Raw genomic sequence first — 20849 nt, 5'->3', positions numbered from 1 at the left:
CTTTGTAACTCACTACCTGAGTCTAGCGATGCCCTCTCTGGGGTTTTCATGCTCGAGCCTGTCTGTTCAACTTCCACCTGGATCAGCTCCGTCTCATCTGTTTTCTTCCTGTGAGTGTTGCTCTTCTGGCTGTCACACCGGGATGACAGAGGACTCTTCCTGCCCTTGCTGTTCCTCCTCTCACCAGGTTCACTGAGATCCAGCAGGTCCAGTGTTGAAGACAGAACTGTGAGGAAAGAAATACCATGGTAGTTATAGTGGTAATGTAAGGCTTATTTGGGGGCAAACTGGGTTGTGTCTTGCATATCTATGTTGTCTTTATAACTTCACTTGAAGAAATCATGATCTGAACATATGTGTATTGTACAAAATCACGATCTTGTGTCTCGTCCGCTCTGATATAGTGATGAGACTTTCCAAAAGGATCCCAGTAACTTTCTTTGGCTGCCTGTCCTGCTTGTTTTCAAACTCTCCCTTTCCTACCCACTGCTGATTACCTGGATCAGGTGTGTTCATCCAATCAGAGAATGTAAGTGCAGGGATAGTTAACCCCTGCTCTATGCTTCTGTTCACTTAAAGAGCAGAGCGCATTTTCTGACACGGCGAGTCGAGCTGTCAAGTGAATATCTAAAACTGCTCTGCTATTTTTTTCAGAGAATCTAAATATAGTTCAAGCCGGTGCACAGTCTGCTAAGGATAAAGGAGTGCTCCAAGGAGCTCCAGTATGGTCAATGAAGTTATTACGTCTAAAGCTGGTCGAGCGGCAAAGGAGCACAGAGCCTTCTGTCAAAGGGATTAACTTCTCTGTGTTGTCTGATGAAACTATCAAAACCCTACAGACAACCCAAATTATAAAAATTTAATGAATTGGAAAATTTAGCAAAATAAAGTTTTTTTTTTCCTGTTTACTAGATTTATTTTATTGTTAATATAATATACTGCTAATTTCTTCTGTTTATTTTTCACAGTTTGTATATTGTATATTTCTGTCTGAGTACTTTGTGTCAGCAAATTGTTCTGCAGCTGGCTGCGTGCCGGTGAACTTTTAGGCCTGCCAAGACGATGAACACTCATCAGATCTTCATAATCCATGACATGTGTAACATCGGTCCCACCGAGATGTTGCGACATGGTTGCTTTCTATTTTGTATTCACATTATTGTTCTATGTGACTGTGCAATATTTCAGGAATTCCTCACAATTATTTCCACTTGATTTTTGAAATCATATGTTAAATACTATGAATGGAAAACACTATGAAGCAAGCATGAGGGTTACCAAAAAGGCAAGTTCAGGTACAACGGGGCCATAACTCCACTAAAACTGATGTTTTATGCATTGGTTATGTACAATTTTTTTTCTAAGAACCCTGACTGTGTCTTTTGTGCAATGCAAGCTCAAAACTACAGACACATGACTGGATAATTGGCATGCTGCTGTTTCATGACAACCAACTGAGAGAATTTGTTGACTGAAATCTCTGCGTAATTAGAGAGTATGCTTCTCTTCCATGCCTTGCACTCTTTAGATGACAAGTACAATTACAAATCAAGGGAGACACACTGGTGAGGAAGGTTGCCTGAAGGGTTTTTTAGCATCAAAAAGCTCAAGCTGTTCGTGAAAAGGCAATGATGTCAAAAATGTTTTGGCACCCATGAGTCTACTTGAAATGATGAGACTAGGAAGGCAATTGCAGTTTCAGATTGCAGAGTTTTCTCATCAACTGGATTTTTTATATATATAATTGTCTACTGTAGCTTTATCTAATGCAACTGGGTGAGATAATAAATAACCAACAATATTACTGGAGTCATGAGCTTTCAGCTATACAATATAATAATGACTAGAAGAAGATGTGAGGCAGCAGAAAAGAGCGAATGGTATTCATACGAACTAACCTTTAAGAGGTTTGACTAAAATTATTATTATTATTGAGTCATTGTGGAACCCTAAACCCTGTCTAGATAATAACTTACTGTTCACTAAGAGTTGATTCCCAATCTTGCGCAACACAGATGCAGCGATAACCACAAAAAATGAAATGTTATAGTAGTTATTGAAATAATAGGTTTATAACTTCTGACAGAAGTAGATAGAAGCATGCTTCTTATTTGCTTTTTTATCTTTATCTGGTTAATTAAGCTAGTTAGAACTAGTTCAGTGAGTTGTTTGACAGTGCTGTAGATATCTATATCTAGACATGTTAATTTATTCAGTTCTATAGTTAGGTTTGGCAAATGTAATGTGTTGTGGGTCACTCTGCCTGGGGCTGTGTGAGTGTAAACTTTCTCAAATGCAGTTAATGATCATCAGCTATTCAACTTCCAAGTTGTTAGGAAATCATACACAGTGGATTTTCTAATTAATATGACATGCTCCTAGGTCTTGGAGGTAAGTCTAAATCAGCAGATACAAGCTAAGTAACCTCTGGCATGCTAATGACTACAGCTTGCATTTGAGCTGACACATACACCAGTAAAACTGTTACTAACAATTTGTTTTTGCATTTACCATTTTACATTTAGCAAACAATCAATTGCAAGAGCGAAGATGGTGACCTTACATTGATCACTAAAATCACAAGCAGCCAACAGGGATTCAGTTCCAACATGAGAGCACACAGGATCCATGTGACTATTGGACAAGTGTGTAAAAGCAAATTGCTGACAAAAGGAAAAGAAAGATTGAGTGTGGGTACTAAGGAGACGGGATTTTATCAGGGGATGGGGTTGTGAAGAAAGGCCATTGAGTTTCAGCCTACATCAGTACATGACTAATGATGGATGTCTTAACCAGGGTGTGAATGACACTGCATTATTGAGAGTTACCTCTTGTTAAAGTGAAGTTAGATAACTTCAGACGGCAGACTCTCATTTTCTTTTTTGAATTTTTAAAATTTAAAAAGGCCTTTATTTGACGAGTGTGTTTCTAAATCCCAGATTCCCATGAAGCATATTTATAATTTATAATAGAGTATTTAAGATTCCAACAACGGGCAGAAATAGTCATCAACCTCAAAATCAGATGAAAGTAAAACTGCACGCATGACAGAGCACAACATGATGTCAGTCTCATGTGGATTAGCATATTTCAGCTTGTAATTATCATTCATTATTAATAGTTTTTTTTTCTTTTTCTGGCTTGCTAATTCCTGCTCAGTGTTATTCAGTGGTGAAAACAGATTGACAGTGACAAAATAAAATCCACAACACACGCATCTGAGGTGACAAAATGAGATGACCAGCAAGAGGATGTGAACGTTTCAAACAGACTGCTTTTAAATTGCACACATAAATTTATAAATATCACACACACATTCAATTTTAGACAGATGGGATTTGACCATTTTGTGACTTTAGATATTCATGAGCAGTTATGTTAGGCCCATGTTACTGACAGCGGGAGCAGCAGGAGGCTTTGGGGAGACAGAAGGTTGAGAGTTTCCACAAATATTTCCTCATACTTTGCTCAGCTGAATCAGCGCAGTCAGTGGCTGGTTTGGAGATGACTCGTCGGCTGTGCAATCTGGTTTTGCGAATCATCATTTAAAATATGGTACAGCTCAGTGATCAAGGTCCCAATCCATGTGGAAACAAAGATGGTGTTTGACATCTGTTAAAGCCAGAACATTACATTTATCAACATCTACTTTGGCCTAGTTCATTATAGCTCATTTATTTGGAGAATTAAATGGCTGTAATGAAAGTATATTGTACAATACACTTTTCATATGTGCTCCTCTGATGTTGCCCTTATATATACAGTAAATAGTTAATGCTCAGAGAGATTAAGCTGTTTTTAAGTAAAATCTGATTTAGCAATCAATGCTTTAAAAAGTACACACAATTACACCACTGTGGACTGTAGTGATCCCAAATTAAGCTGCGTGTTTTATTGCCTTTCCTGGCACATAATTATAATCTGTTACTGTACATGAGCCTTTTCATGCTAAATGTGTTTGCGAAAATTTGTGAAAATGTTGAAAACAAAAACAAAGGTGGTTATGTTAGTGTACTGGTAAAAACTAGAGGCAAAGTGCAATGGAGACAGTTTAGTCCACTGTGATAATGGATGGCTCTTTCATGAACCACGGTACTACTGCTCTTTAAGCTTGTTTATACAGTTTACAGATATCATGAATTGACAGGGATCATTACTGACTATGCACACAGTATTTCTAAACATAGAGAGACTGAGAGAGAGAGATTGAAACACACACAGTATCTTCTTAGCTGACAAACAGGAACTAAGAAAAAGCCTCTATATAGACTCTTAGTTGCATTTTCTCTTAACAATCTCTTTTAAATGGAGCACATGAATGTTTAATTATGTTGTTACAGCTATAGCTATGATACGTCCGTGCATTATTGGCTCCAACTAGCAGTGAGCCGATGATGCTGATTTAACAGAGACATGAAAAAAAAGGAAAAAAACAACTCCAGTTTTGTTGCCATGGTTGGCAAAAACATGTTTAGGAGACAGCATCTATCTGCTATCTAATGACTCACATGTTAATAGCAAAACACTAGAGCTTTTACTATATATAGTGCAGAGTGGTTACTACAGATTGTGAGGAGGACCACTGCCATCATGGTTGACGGGCACCTTAAACAGCAAATGACATATGATTCCAAACAAAAGCATACTTCATGTGCTTGGTTGTCTGTTTTATGTGTATTGAGTTAGACTGAGTTTAGACCGGGACTGAAAGGTGACTATACAGTACCAGCTGTGTTGGAAGTCACTGGTCGAGAACCCCCATCACATTTGGTCTCGCACAGGAAATCGTCAATGGAAGGGCTGAGAAGTGGACGGCTTTCTTGTTGCTCACTCACCAGCTGTAAAGACAAACAGACGGGACAGATCAGGATCTCACTCGCCTTGTTTCTGTGAATATCCCATCATATCCTCTGCAAGAGTCACAGCTATAGTGTAACATTAAGTGAAGTTCATCCATATGGAATTGGTTTATATGACACGGCTGTTCCTATGCCGACATTTTCCTATGCTGCTGCAAGGGTTTCAACATGTCAGTGTGTGTTTTTAGGGAGACATCGCGTGTGTGTTCATTTGCAGCACATCATTAATTCACAGCATCTTGACATAGATACAGTGAAGTGATTCAAATGTGTGTTGATCCATTCAGACGTTAGAGATATTTAGGCCTCTTTTTTCACAGCTTTATACTTTGGTTGCTGCTCTTCTTTGCTTGTTCCTAGTTAATTTAACTTGTGCCTTTCCTACTGTGAAAATGACTAATGTGATGAAGGTGGAGCAGTCACCCAAAGAGGCTGAAGTTTGTAGGCTCAATGATGTAATGATCACCTAACTGTAAGAACTTCCTACTATTTTAAATGCAGTAAACTTTACCTTTTAATATACCTGCTTTTTCACCACAGTGCATGTTATCTCAATGAATGCGTGTAAGTCACTATTGAGAGAACCACTAAAATGAGCTGGCTGAGGGATAGCAAATGGACATGTTCCAAAAAATAATAGCTTAACCCTCATTGCTTATCTCACTGTCCAAGCCATGAAAATGTTAATCACCTTGCCTGTGATGCACCCATTCGTAGGCTTGCCAGTGCAGCTGCAGAATAGGTTACATTCAATTCATTATTAGCACCCTGAAGCCTCGATACTCCAGGTGCAGCTGGCCGCAATTTGTCAACCCGTGCTTCATAATTTGGAGGTGAAAAACAGTTTTGTCCCATAGAAAGGGTAAGCCGCCACCACTGTTGTCAGCTTGTGTAGTGTGTATATAATGCTGGCGGCGAGGAAACATGACATTTGCTATTGTTGGTCTCCAGGCCGCGCTCGCAAGCAGAATTTTAATAAAGGTGCTCAAAGTTTAATTACACAGCATAGAATGAACAGCACACGACGTGCCATTTGCTTGATATGAAAGGTGCTGAATGGGGCTTTTATAGCATGTCTACAATGCCTCTACAATTACAGTGTACAATATATTACTGTATCTATATATATCTATATGTGTGTGTACTTCTACACTACATTATACTGTGGCTTTATAATAACAATATAACCCTCATGCTTTGTTGACATTAGCTTGGATACATTTTTTAAAAGATTTTTTTAGTTGAAATATCTTCTGTTTTTGTTATAAAGAGTAGCTGATGGAGTGATCATAGTAATATAATTATGAGCACAGGTGGTGCTGCTTAGAGTTAAAAAGTACAAAAACACCTCTTTAAATCTCAATCATTATCTTCATAAAGATAGGATTTATTGTTGGACTGCTAAATTAGGCTAATAATTACTATTAATATTACTATTAATTTTACCTAGGTGTACTGAATAAAACTGAATCTACACAGTACACACAGCATATTACTTTGTGTTGTCAAAGAAGCAATTAAGAGATGAAGAAATATAGACTATGCTATCCCACACACAGCATGTTTGGGTTTAATTAGGCAATAGAGAGACTGGACTTTAGGTTAGATCTCTTATGTTCAAACACTGGGAATCAAAGTAAACACAAATCACAGATAAAGAGCACTGATAAAGTCACTATATTGTATAACATGTTTTTACATGCGTTATGGGTCCTTTAATGTACTGTAGAAACCTTCTGAAACATATCATCACTTCACAATTCAAATTCACAATTAGATGCAGTGTCATCAAAGTGTTTTTTGTATAACCCAAAACAAACATTAGGGTTAGTCCACATTAAATGACAAATGTAATGATAATTTGTGATGAGATGGTTAGTTATTATGAATTCTGCTTCATGATCAACTTTGATTTTTGCATATTTGAACGACACAGCTAATAATGAAGCGGCTCGCGGTATCAAGAAATGTAGAACACGAGAACTATTTTGGATTAAGTTGTCATTATTTTTTATTTCCGTACGTAAAAAAAAGTCTCGCTTTTACTGCAGACAGAAAACTTTTGAAAAAGTACATAAATAATATCCAGAGAAGGGTCATTACTTTGTTGAGTGAGAGTTTGTGCTGCACTGTTAGAACGCTGACCCAGCACAGGTAATTAGAGTTTGTGCTGTTCTGGTGTCGGAATAAAGCTTTGGTTCACGGGAAGTCTCACAGTGTGAAGTAACCTGATTTCACCCTCCACTGCTGCCAGCCCATGCATTTTCCCCTAATTCAGGAGTACAGCGACAAATTGTAGGATGAGAATACACAGGGGTAGACTTGTTTTAAAGGTCGAATTTATTGAGTGATTTGCAATGTGTGCTTGTTCAGGAAAACTCTAAATGACTCTGACTCTGAAGGCAGCACTTCCGTTAACTTACAGTTGTTAGGTAAAATACCACCTAAAACATAACATAGGGGTGGGACAGAATCAGCCCTGGTAGAGAGGGAGGAGAGAAACTCTGTGGGTCATGTAAAGAAAAACAGCAGCTGTTGAATGTGTTGTCATATCTCATATTATTGCTTTGGTTTTTACACAAACATTTAAACTACTTACATTACTTTTTTTTTTTTTTGTACATAATTTTTAATTGAATGTTTTTGGATTCTGTGCCGTAGTTGAGCAAAACAAGTAATTATAGATGACACCTGTAGCTCTGTGAAACTCTGTTGCTAAAGTGATGTCTACAATATATTCAATATAAACAAACAATACATAACTGTTCCATGTGTCCCCTCCAGTGCACTTTATTACTGGAGTAATTATTTAATAAGGACTTGAAAAGCGCAGTAATCAATTATTAAAGTATGTTTCGCCTTCAGAAGCATCAATAATGTACGTTATACCACTCATACTGTGGTATAACAGTTCTATAGATACAAAACACTTACATTACATTACATTAATACCTTTGCTATGCAGTATATGATGGCCAGAATTGTGCTGTTGCTGAAGTAGTTTTGCTCAAAGCTAAGAGAGACTTAAAAAAGATAAAATATTTAGGACTAGGATTAAAACGTTCCTTTTTTTTTAATAAAACTTTGATAAAACGTGACTCTGGACCATCTCTCATAAACAACTTTTTGTCTCCTTTCTGTCTCCCTCTCTCTGTACCTTTCTGCAGGTATCCATGCCCAGTGTTTTCACTGCTTGTTGTTGTTGTTTCTTGTTGCCTGCTGTTCTTTTCCCTCTCCTCTTTCCACTCACCCCAACCAGTCGAGACAGATGGCCGCCCACTCTGAGCCTGGTTCTGCTAAAGGTTTTTCCTCTCCACTTTTGCCTAGTGCTGCTCAAGTGGGGTTGTTGGGTTTTCTATATAATTTTGTATACAGTTATATACTATAAGGTCTTAAACCTTAAACACAGTAAAGTGCCTTGAGAAGACATCTAATGTGATTTGGTGGTATATATAAAAATTCAATTGAATTGGAGTGGTTTTATTGTTGTGGCTGATCAGTGTATCAATGTCATTGAAATCTATAATTGTGTATATTTTGTTCTTGACAACTCATAATAGCTCATAACATATATACACACATATTTAATTTTTCCTTTGGGCCCTCAGTTTCCTTTTAGTGTTTTATGATTCTGTAGCAAATTGATTTATTTATGATATCTATTTTCTTGTATTCCACAAATTAAACATAGTTCCATCCATCCAACAAGCTGCTCGGATCCATTTAACATAAATGCCAGCTGAGCTGTATAATTATAATGTGCTCTAACAACTCAGTGGAGACATAGGACCTGAGGACTGAACGGGGAGAATCTCTTAACAATGTAAATCATATTCATAAATGCATGTGCTTGCAGTGGCTGAGTGGATGATAACCAGAGAAACATCTGTCAGTGAATACCAATGTTTGTGATGCTTGCAAAGCTTCTTTTGGGGATAGCTGAGAGTTTCTGTCTGCATTAAACACACGTGGATTGTTAAATTGCCTGCAGTCTGTGCAAAAATCCCTGTAACGATGGATGACCTTGAATTTATCTATTACTTATTTTTACAGGCAGCAACAATGCTTTCTGGATGCAGACTGAAGCATCTCCTGCAGAGTCCTGTTTTTTAATGTTATGACTTATTGACTAAAGGTCAGCACTGGGGAAGAAGCTGAAGAGTGACATTCCTAAAGTGCCATACGCTTCAATTAATAGATTTATTTATGTATTAGCCCTTAGGTTTTAGGTTTTAGAGAATAATGAGAGATGTTGACAGAATCATGGATTAGAGCGCTGCTGAGTCATGTTCTCTGCTGAACGCTGGTGGTGTTGGCATATTCTCAGAAAATATGGCTTGGTGTTTAGTTATGAAACAAGGACATTATTGTGCTAAACTGCAATCAGTTTGGTGCTTAATTGACTCATTGCGGATTATGAAAACAGGCCGTCTGATACAGAAAACTTCTGCTTCACCAACTGAGTTGGTGAGAGATCAACATATATTCAACTGTATTTGAGGCCCGTGGAGACAGCGATGTCAGGGGGTTTGTTGGTCAGTCACATGAACTACTATTTGGGTCATGAGTGAAATATCTAACATCTAGTTGATCAGATGTGGCCATATCAATAAATTATGGAAACTTAGTGTGCAGTCACCTGTATTATTTTTCATGATGTTGTAGTATTGTAGGATGTAGTGTGTAGTAATAGTGAACATATAAGCATTATCACGTTAGCAGGTTAGCACCTGAGAACAAATCACTGCCAAAGGCTCACAGAGCTGAAGGTTGTGGTCTTTCACAGTGACTTACAGAGTGACTTAAAATAATAATAACACTCTCAGTCCTATTTGTGTTTGGAGTTTCTTTTAATCTCACATTTTACTGTACGTTATGTTATGTCTAAAAATTAGGTCGTGACTATGACGATGAAGTTTACACAACACTGTAGGCAGTCTTCTGATGGAGGACACCGTGCTTTCTGCACTGATCATTGTAGATGTTCTTCAAAGTACTTCTTGTGATTGCCACAGGGGCCAATTTTAAATAATGGTTTTGGAATGATGAGACCTCTCTATTTCCTCCTTTTCCAATCACCCAGAAAATGGAGACAGAAGCCCTACCACATTCATCTGGGGAGATGCGTCAGGGACTTTGGTACCGTTCAAACGCCAATTATAGGTTCACTCTTAACCTGAGAGGGCGGCTTCCAGAGCTGTTTGCCCATTATTCTCGGTAGAAGGAGGTTACTGTTTTCCCTTGTTGCCTTTTTCCTCCTTTGCTCTTCTCTTGTTATAAGATTTTGCTCCTCTCCTATGCAAAGCGCTTTGGCATTTTGTTTACAAGTGCTTTAAGGAGTAATCTAGAAAATTATGTAATGGAAAACTTTAGCTAATTGTGCCGCTTGGGCTTGACTCCAAGAGATCTCTCAGATGTTACTGTCGAGGGAACTGTGTACCAGTTAAACTTGTCAGAGCCTTGAAGGCGGGGAGGTTGAGGTGAGGACAGGAGGAGGTAGAAAGGATGGAAAACACGGCATGAAGGGAAATGTGGATCGAAAATATCAAAGCAGAGAATTTACATCAGTTGTTAGATAAAACCTGGAGGCTTCTTTAGGTTGTCTTGATAATAATAATTGATATTTTATTAATCCCCTTAGGGTAACTCTTGTGGACAGGCAGCTGCATTTACGGCTCCAAGAGTTCAGGGTTCAGTGTCTTGACCCCTGACCACTGACACTTAATAAATATCACAGACAACTCTTCATTTACTGTATTATTCATGTTCATATTTAGACTATGCTATTATAGGGAATTACATTTAACTCTCGGAGCTTGCATTTTTATATAAGCTAAACATTGAATTTGATATTTTTAAAGCTTCTTTCTAAGGTTGTTTACTCATTACAGTTGTTTTGAAGCTGTTACTTGTGGGTGGCAATGAGCTGTTACTCCCATGGGCCTGCATACAGGAGTTCACTTAGTTGGGTATTTTATGACTCATCATAATGACTTAACATGATTTCTCCTTAGGCTGCAAAGTTGGAAATAAAAAAGATTAAATGTTGTGGTATTGTAAGGTTTTTAGCGATGAGGCTGACAACATCTGATATTGATTAAATCCCATGAAAAAACAAAACCAGCAAACCAATAGTTTGTCTCAGTACTTTCCAAGTGCATTTGTTCCAACTAAAAAGCAATACACCTTTACAAGCAAATCATAAATGAATGATATATAGTTTTTAAATAATTTATCAAATAAAGTTCAGCAATTTTGTAAAACAGCAGTTTAGCAGTTTACTGTAATTTACTGTTATACGTACCATTTGTTACAATATATATATATATATAGTATATTGATATTTATTATATATTTAATTTCTGCAAATGCATCCTTCTACATTTTACACACTGCATCTTTAAACAGCCAGTAATACTCAGTAATGAGTTTCCAGTAATGTGAGAATAGGTCTGGTACAGTTTTGTGTTTCAATAACATATGGTTTACTTGTCTTTCGCAGTTTGCAGGGCTTGTGAGGAGGAATGTGAGCTATCTGAGCTGCAAAGTAGGAGATCATGTATATAAACTTACCAAAAGGAAAAATCTGGTACACTGAAGAACGGGGACATCGTTTAATTAATGACTCTGGATTTTCACCTTGTTGCTGTAGATGGATGGATGGCATCGTGTTTCATGCTGCTTTCATTTTTAATGTGCTTGCCTTTGTTGGAAGTTTTATGTTTGCTGTGCTGAACCAACGTACTATATGAAGACACTGTATGTGATATTGGCCTTTAGAAATACATGAGACTTGACTTGACATGTCGAGTAAGGAGGCACAACCTGTCACTTGGCCTCTGTCACTTGCTAAGTGACATCAAGCTGGGACATGCTGGCCCTCGAACTGCAGCCTCAGCCACAGGAGAACTCTCTGATCATGAGTTGTATGTGGCCATGTGGAACCAATGTCAAGTGGTCAGCTTGACACCACACTTATTTCGTTTTTGTATTTATTTTCCTGAGACAGGACTTTGGTTAAACCAAGTACAAAACATTTCATTGAGAGCTGACGTTTGAACTTGAAAATCTAGAGATCAAGATAAAATTATTTACATAAGAAGAAATAGCAAACAACCTAATTTTGCGCTTACTGTTGTCAGGTCAGGCATAAAATATTAACCAGCTGCTCTCAGCAAAACAATGCTGACTAGCAACAGCTGCGTACAGTGTCTTGCACATGAGAGTAAGTGATGCAGCTCTTAAAACAAGTAGGTCTGAATCATTTTCACAGCTTAGGTTTGTGGTGGCATGCTCAGTTTGTTGGACTGCATTTAACAGTGATACAACAGGTACAATAACCTGACTGGACTCAGAACAGCAACAATTAATAGTCATGTTAAGTTATGGTGAAGTATTACCATAATTCTACAGACTCTCAAGTTAATAAACCCTTCTGAAACGTACAGGATTTATTAATGTTGGCTTCTATTGTCATCAGTCATTTTCTTAATTTCTAAAATACTACATTACTCATGGTCATCGTCAGGTACTAAAGGCATCATATAAAGGTAAATCTGATTTACTTTGAAAATTTCTTTTTTATACGTTTTGTATATGTGTTTCATTTTAACTTGTTGTTGATATGTTTAATTACACTATGACGATGCTGTTGGCTTATTGGTTTAGTTACATATAATTGTTGTGTTTATTGACATTTTCTTTTTCTTTTTTTCCACAAGAAAATTTATGAAAATTGAAATACATGTAAATTTCGTTTAATAGGAAATTCATAGTGTTGTAATTTGATCAGTCTGATTTAATGAGTTGTTTGACAGCACTACAGCTGTAAAACATGGATGATGCAGTAACAAGCTGTCATAAGAGCAATAAACTGAACATATGTTTCTGTCAGCCAGGCTTCTCTCTGTGTCCTCTGAAGGATGAAGATATTGATATTTATAGGTGGTAAAATGTTAATAGTAAAATTAAATATTTACAGACTGTCTTCGTGATATTGATTTCTGTGACACCGGTTTAAGTGCAAAAAACAGCTTCTCTGGCGTAGAGACATGATGAAAAATGAATTGTTGTACAGAACGGGAAGTTGTTCTTCACTTGACTTTCCCGTGCCCTGAACAAGTAATTTAAATGACGACAAATTATTATTTGCACATTGGAACAAAATGAACCATATATCTATGTATTCTTATCTTGCCAAAGAATGCTGCTGAGCCATTATTAAATCCCTTCCACTTGAGTGGAAGCAGTATCTTGGTTGTATGACAGCTTATCAAACCAGACATTGTATTAGGAAATCAAACCCGTATAGAGCATGCTACAGGTTATTAAAAACACAGACAGATATACAAGAGAACACACACAACAGCACACTCACACACATACTGTAACAAAAGCAATCAGGCACAGAGCAAGAAAACTCATAGTAGCAGGTGGAGCGCAGACTCTAGGTCTCCAGCTCTAACACCTACAAAGCAAAGAAGGAAAGCTCAGCAGCGGGTTCAGTAATGTGGCGCAGTATTTTTACTCAAATAGTATTTCAGTGCCATGCTGCATGGCATAGTATTTTGGAAATGCATTTGTATGCTGTTTGTGTTGAGGATTAGCTGCTTATGAGGTGTAAAAAGTTGATGAAGAAGTTTGTCTGACCTGATTAGGAACGGGAGAGGAAATTTGAATTGACCCATTGGTTAATCCCCTCAGTACAGTGCTAAATATACAATAAATGTTGAGCATAAGAGCGCTATGAATCATTCAGAGGCTAATTTGAAAAGATAAAAAATAACATGGATAATTGCATCAATTTGAGGCTACTTCTACGGATCATAAGATCATCATTACTGTTTGTGTAAATGTAGTGATGAAGTCGAAGGGTTTTATACCCCATAGAGCAGCTGGAAATTAAATGATCATGGCTTCTTTGTTAGACACAGTCATAAGGCTTAAGTAATGAGTTAGTAGACAGTGGAGGTTAGTTATAGGACACTCAAAGCTTTGCTATTGTTGTAGTATAACCAACACAAGAGGATGTTCCACTTGGAGCCAGTGAGGAAGGGCGGGGGGGATTTCTGAAATGGTTCTGCCCACCTTGGTAGTCACTGTGAGGAGGGGTTTCCCTTCTGATGACGCCTTACTTGGTATCTCCTTCAGGACCATGGCAACAGCCTTATCTGCAGCCCTAGAGTCTTTCCCCTACAACAGTGAAATCAACAACGGCTTGTGTCAGGACAGTTGGACAACTCAGTGCTTTTTGCCCACGTCGAGGGCATCTTACAGAAAAGACTTTATCTTATGATGATGACAATACTTAAGTGTGTGTGGGGCTGTCTAACAACAAAACATCGACTGAAGACATTTCCACAAGACTATGGCAATGAAAAGAGGGTCACTGCACAATGTAGAGAGGTTGTAGACAGGGATGAGCATGTCCGTCCACAGCAGTGTTTGTCCACACTATGACGACAGTATATCATACAAAACTCAGCACACGGACCCTGTAATTTGTATGAATTACTGTATGTCCAGCACTTTATGTGTGTATGTCAGATGAAATGTATGCCTAATAAATAGTAAGTTGTAACAAGTGGCACTGAATGTTGGAAGAAAATGCACAGGTTACAGCTTTTTAGCTGTTTCTTAGACTAATGTGAAAACAAACCAGACAATAACTCCAGAAAGTAGTGGTTATTTGCTGTGTCCATGTTTTCACACATGGCTGATCTGTGATGCTTTATTCTAAAGACAAAAGGGATGAGAGAATAAAGAGAGGACAACAAATCTTAGTCAGTCAGTCTTCTTTGTTCCTATTAAAGTGGTAATTTGCTGTCGGGTCTCTTACAATCATTATTTCCTACACACAAATAATTCCCTACTGGTGATCTTAGATAAGTTCACCAGAGATGACTTAGATTTATTTATTTGTCTGTCTTCTGGCTGGGTTGTTGCACATATACAAATCCCCAGTTAGATTTTCTGATTTTTGCTTGTCAAACTCATCTCGCCTTCCTTTTTTCCTTGGTGTCAAAGTGATGGCGTCTAACAGATTGCAGCTACACCTTGCGCTTTACTCAAAGGAGCTAGAAGCTTAGAAGTTATCGTTTCTATTGTTGTTATTACGCCTTTGCTTAATAATGTTTGATCAAAATTGGACATCTAAATGACTGTGAGTCACATTTTCAAACCTATGAACCACTGCTCCTAAGAATCCTAAATAAATAAAATAAACCAAAAGAAATAAACATCTCTGTTTCATAAGCAGATGATTCTTTTGTAAATACAACGTTTTCATCCACAGCAGTGATATAATCACATTTAAATTCATATCCAGACTTTGCGACCTTCACCAATACGTATCCTCCGAGCATAAACTGTGCTGACCTCCATCCGCCACTCACAGAACCTTCAAGGAAGAAAACTGTGTAGTCCAACAATTTCCAGGACCACATTACATAACAGTAAAAATTGATTTCATAAGAGGGCAAATTGATTTTGTCAGTCTATTGCCATTTTATTCACCTTGAATTTAGGGCAGAAACTGGACTGCAGAAACCAGTGTTTCCTGAGACATGTGTTCAATTCAAACTGTACTCCAATAGCCAGAGGATATACTATATGCCATCAATCATTTAAAGAAACACAGATGTCAAAGAATTACCACTTTCATCTTCCTGCAATTAAATTTGCTGACCACAGAGAGACAGAAGTGCTGTTCAACACACTGAAGCTGCCTGTTCAGGCAGAACATGAAAAACACGTGAACCACTCTATCAGCTAGAGGCATCTTATTAGGGCTTCTCAAATTTCCACTTGCCAAAAAAAAAAAAAAAAAAGAATTAGATATTTCTGCTGCTGGTTTCTTCACCTGATCGAGTCACAAAGTGCATGTGTCAGGCCTCGAGGGAGAGCTCCTTTATAAGCCTAATGCTTCTGATAAAGTCCCAAACACCACCTGCGCCCACTCCCTGCCTAATATTCAGTATGAATGAACAACACTCTTCCCTAAAACACTGCCAGGAGCAAAGCAACACTCACAAAGCTAGAGATGACTCTAAACCAGCCTAAACATGTTTTTTTCTTTTTTTCTGAATGGCAGATGATACAATTTTAAAAGTGCTGAATGTTCCCTCTGCGCCGTATGTGCAGGTATTGTGCGAGCCAGCAGTGTTGAGTATATTGTCCACCAGGCAGGCAGTCAGTTTAGGTTGGCTTGCAGTCTTGGCCGGCCTTCTGTGTTGTTTTGTGTCAACTTTTTCTAAACAATAACTTGGCACTAGATTTTTTTGGGAGTCATTATTATAGATATGTTTGGCAGCACATAGCGCAGTGAATGGCTGTTGAGAAATGTTGTTTTCCTGACCAACGCAGCTGTTTGAAAGCGTCAAAATAAAATCATTACTGCGAGTGCTGAAAGTAAGATAAATGGTGCAGAGTGCAGGCGGCCAAAGGAGGAAAATAATCAACAATATTTAAGAAATTTGAATTTTGTTTACTTCCCTGATAAAGCAGCATCTGATTAAAGATGTTGTCACTGTGGGACTCTTCTGCAAGATAATATCAAACAAAAGTAATTATCTCCAGCAGATGAGACTGACTGCCAGCATTATGCAAACTGTTCAATTCAATCATCGGGTGCTGTTGGTGGCATAAAAATGTTGGTGTTTATCTTAAGGCTCAGGAAATCAATTTACAATCTCCCAGCCACAGCAGTGTGGTCATAACTCCAAACTAATACAGTATATTTACAGGGAAGTCACTGTTATACACAGGCTTTCTCGGAGGAGCGATTAAAAGCTTACAAATTTCATTACATAGCAAAAACAGAAGAAGAATCAGAGACATCAGCTATATTTCTGTAATTTTCTCTGAAGCCTGAATTTACAACACTACGATGTACAGTGTCTATTTTGAAGAAAGGTTTAATTTCTTGTTCTTTCATAAAAATACTGCTGATTTATACCCTGACAGGATACATAGTTTGTATCTGTCATTCAAACATGGAACTTGAAGTAGTAAAGGCCATGAAGAAGTGTTACAGCAGTGTTTAGTATAAACTTATATTATACCTGGCTGTGACACTTACAATACTGATCATTTTCCCTCTGTTTCCTTGGTTAAATTGGCAACAACACTGAAACAGTATCAATAAACTGAACAGGTATAAAAATCATTTCTGTACGTTTTATAGTAGTAATGCATCCCATACAACAAAGCCATTGTGGCTCTGACTAATGAACAGTAAAATTACATTTTTTATGTAGCCTTGCTGTTTTGTACCATCTTCTTTTGCACTCATAGGACAGTAATGAAAATATCTATACTGAATTTCACGCGTCATTGCTCCATCACAAGGCACTGAAGTTTTTTACTAAACCTCCTTAGACTTGAAAAACTGCAAACAGTTGCTGGAAAGATTAAATTTATTTCCAAAGTTTTGACATGTTGGAAGTGTCTGATGTTGTAAGTCACAGAACAAAAACATTAATGGACACATGTCAAGAGTTCAAACATAAGTCCGGTTTTCCAAGTAAAGAAAACAAATATTTAAAATAATTTTATTGTCTGTAAATAAATGCTTTAATGTATTGAGTTGTTTGTGGAAGTAGAAAGCACTTAATGTATTGTAGGCTTCACAGTACTGCTGTTATATTATAATGGATGGATTTCATGAGCAAGTGTCCTCTATTTGTCAAAATCAGGGGCCCCTTTCTGTTGGTTCATTTACTTTAATATTAAACTGGTGACATTTAGGTCCTATATAGTAATATATTACAGGAGATGAACAAAATCTGTTTTCCATGTTTGTGCTTTGCCACATGCTACATTCTCCCCTAGCTGTGATAAGGCACTGTGGTTTTTGATGTGTCACTTGATGCCGCTGGCAGATCTCTAGCCTCTCACTTCTTGCATGATTCACACTTTGGTTCAAACAATAACTCCGACGACTATTTGCAGGTAGAAAATTCATCACAGTCAGGTATGAGAACACACTTTCTATGGAGAAAATTATCTAAGTTTTCTGACATGGACCTATTGAGCATGTGTAAATAAATTTACGGTGTCCAGGGAACAGGCCCATGAATAGGGGACAATGTTCAGACCAAGCAGAGCTTAATTTAAATCTTTGGACGTAAGGGCAGACAGTATTCACCTGGCAGTGCTGCAGTGAGGTCACACTCCAGCTGGAAGTGCTAATCCCCATCATACATTTTTGCAGTTTTGTTGGCCAGATGTGCAAGAGATGCCTTTATGCACTGCAAGATGTAGTAATCATACTGAGTCTTTGTTATTGTATTAGCAGGAAGAACTGGTGGAGCTTCGGGTGCATGTGTTTTGACTTAATTTGGTTAAAGCAGAAGTGCACAAACTGGGGATTGGAAAGCATCTAATGGGTTGCAAGTCACTGTAAACCGGAACAGCTGTGAGTTGATCAACAGGGTCTGAACCAGAATCCAACTTCATGTTTATTTACTTATTTGTATGTCTTCCCATTTGTATAACTAGATCATTGTAGGTATTGGATCAAAATGCTTCTTCCTTTTTCCTTTCCGTTTTTCTTTAACAACATCGTATTGGTGTTTCTTGTGGTATTGCTTATAAGTTATCCCTGACAAACACACTTGTGGAGACATGAGTGTGTCAAAAGGAAAAGAGAGTTATGCAAAGTCAGGAACGTATAATCGCAATGGATGCTCACACACGCCTGTGAGCCACCCATTCTGGTGCTGATGCTCAGTGCGCTGTGGGATCCTGAGCACTCCAGATACCAAACCTAATAACAGACAGCCAATACTGCTAACATTCCAGATAATTTAGGCTATGAATGTTACCAAGGGTCTTTAATTTTATTGCCATGCCATTTCAGCTGAGGCAGCTCATGTGGAGGTTTTCTATCAGTGTGACATTTCCTGCCACTGTTTATTGGCTTTCATATGTTTTATGGGGATTGCTGCTTATAACGAATGGGGAAAGGTGGCAGCTACCCATAATGTCACTGAGAACTGCAACCCGATGTGGTGTTGAAAAACTATTTGAACAATTTATGTGCTTACAGCTGCCTATAAATCACTGTCCAGATCTATTGGCCTGTCTTTGCAGCAGTGTCATGTCAAAGACAAGAGATTTCTTTAGTCGATGACAGCTTATACAAATCATGCTGAGAATTACAGCCTGCAGCTGAGACAATTTACGCTCCAGAACAAATAAGTGCCCTCTACGCCCGGACTCGTCTCCCGAGTGTCCATTTAGTACCCACTTGGGGTACTGTCCCAGGGTGGTTTGACAAATGTGACATTAAGTCATTGCCGGCCTAATAAACATGTCTGAGCACTAGACATGATCTAAGTCTAAAACACTTTAAAGGCACATTCAGAGTCTATGAACTTTTTGTTATGTGAAACCATGTTCTCTTGTTCTCACAATAATCATATTTCATTCAAATTACTTTAATGTGTACATGTTTGTAACCCAGAAACACAGCATGGTTGATTTATTTCTCATCTCTGATCTTTTTTTTAATGTATTCCTTGGTTATGTAGGCTTGTAAATACACTGCCCGTCAAAACCCACCCCCAAAACTCACCACCTAAGCAAATAGGCAAGAGCCTCCCTTTGGATAATTAGTGCATGATTATTTTTCAGCTGGCAGCAAGTTATTTAACCCCAAACTGATGCAATGAGTAGCTTCTCATTTCTTAAACAATCATTTCTGAAGACACATCCTCTGGTCGTGGAAAAGATATTAATAAATACATATATAATTGCTTCTGAATACATGAAATGTATTTGACCTAAAGCCCACTAATCACTTCTACATCCTCTTTAGTCACTTTAAAGTCAATCATCTAACTCCATTTGCACAGGTTTCCGCCACAGATCTCTCTTTGTTGTTTGCCCGTCAGGAATGTGTCCCATAGAACTGTGGCAGACAAGTCTGTGTGGATTTCAGCTTTGGTCACACTTTAAATCCCTCAGTCAACAAAAGAGGTTTCAGGTGATTTGCTGAAAGCCATTCTGTGCCAGCATATCTGCACCTACTTGAACTAATGTCATGGCAAATACTTTGTGTTTGCTTACTTACTTACTTACTCTCATAGATTGGCTCTGTAGCAAACATATAAAAACTAGGAAAAAAAACCCATAATGATTTGAATTATAGATTTGATCATGGTCACATGTTAAATATTGCTTCAAGTGAAGAGTCATTTCCCCTTTACAATTCATTGATTCATTGATATGTTAGCAAAGGTTATGATGAGCTACGTCTAGCAACCTGTTTCATGTCAGCACAAAGTAGAAATGACTTGATGTGTGACTTTCTGATGCAGGTTGTGTCTTTTGTTCCTAGGTTTTGCAGAAAACACCCAACTAAAATATTATCTGCAGCAAAATAACCTCTTGTAACCTGGCAGATTGATGAATGTTTACCTACATAGTCTGAATTTCATTAACCAAAACTTAATTAAATACAGTTTCATCAAACTCACAAGCTCTAAATGCTCCCTGTTCCATTTACCTACAGGAAAATAATTATTCCACTGACTACCTGTGAACCTAATTCCGGTGCAGCACAACTTCATATATTTCATTATGGAGAGGATGTGCCATGGCAGAGCTTTCACAAAATGACACACTCTGAGAAAGGCAGACGACTATAATGCCTTATAATGGGAATAGATGGGGAAAACTGTCTCTGAGGATTTACAGACTGCTGCTCATAGGACAGCTGAGCAAATACGGCTTAAATAGAAATGATTGCAAAGGCGACAAGCCGCCTAGTGTGTGCCAGGCTATTATGGTCCGAACATGAAGCTGCCCCAGGGTTTATGCCATTAAGAATTACCTTGTTCAACTGGTCTCTGAAGTGCCAGTGCAGTGACCAGCAGCACAAACTACTGCAGGTTGTTACACTGACAAACTGGTCAGTGACTGATTGATTAAAGGGAGCGAGACACATTAAGGATGCAATTATGGACTATTTTCATTTTCAGTCTG

The 20849-nt window shown here is 38.0% G+C and overlaps 1 protein-coding gene across 4 annotated transcripts in view; it reads right to left on the bottom strand.

Annotated features, from left to right (window-relative positions):
• Window positions 1-20849, bottom strand: part of pex5la (peroxisomal biogenesis factor 5-like a) — a 72637-nt gene that overhangs the window by 29037 nt on the left and 22751 nt on the right. For 2 of the 4 annotated variants that reach the window (XM_026345263.1, XM_026345265.1), the window contains exons 2-4: window positions 13947-14051; window positions 4727-4838; window positions 14-226 (exon numbers count right to left, since the gene is read on the bottom strand). In XM_026345263.1, coding sequence (XP_026201048.1) covers window positions 14-226; window positions 4727-4838; window positions 13947-14051 — 430 coding nt within the window. The remainder of the gene's footprint in view (window positions 1-13; window positions 227-4726; window positions 4839-13946; window positions 14052-20849) is intronic. The other 2 variants (XM_026345264.1, XM_026345266.1) reach the window with 2 other exon arrangements.

Source organism: Anabas testudineus, chromosome 4 (assembly GCF_900324465.2).
Source record: "Anabas testudineus chromosome 4, fAnaTes1.2, whole genome shotgun sequence".
NCBI classification, from domain to species: Eukaryota; Metazoa; Chordata; class Actinopteri; order Anabantiformes; family Anabantidae; genus Anabas; species Anabas testudineus.
Note: the sequence above shows the minus strand (reverse complement) of the source record. Positions and strands in the feature narration are given on the sequence as shown.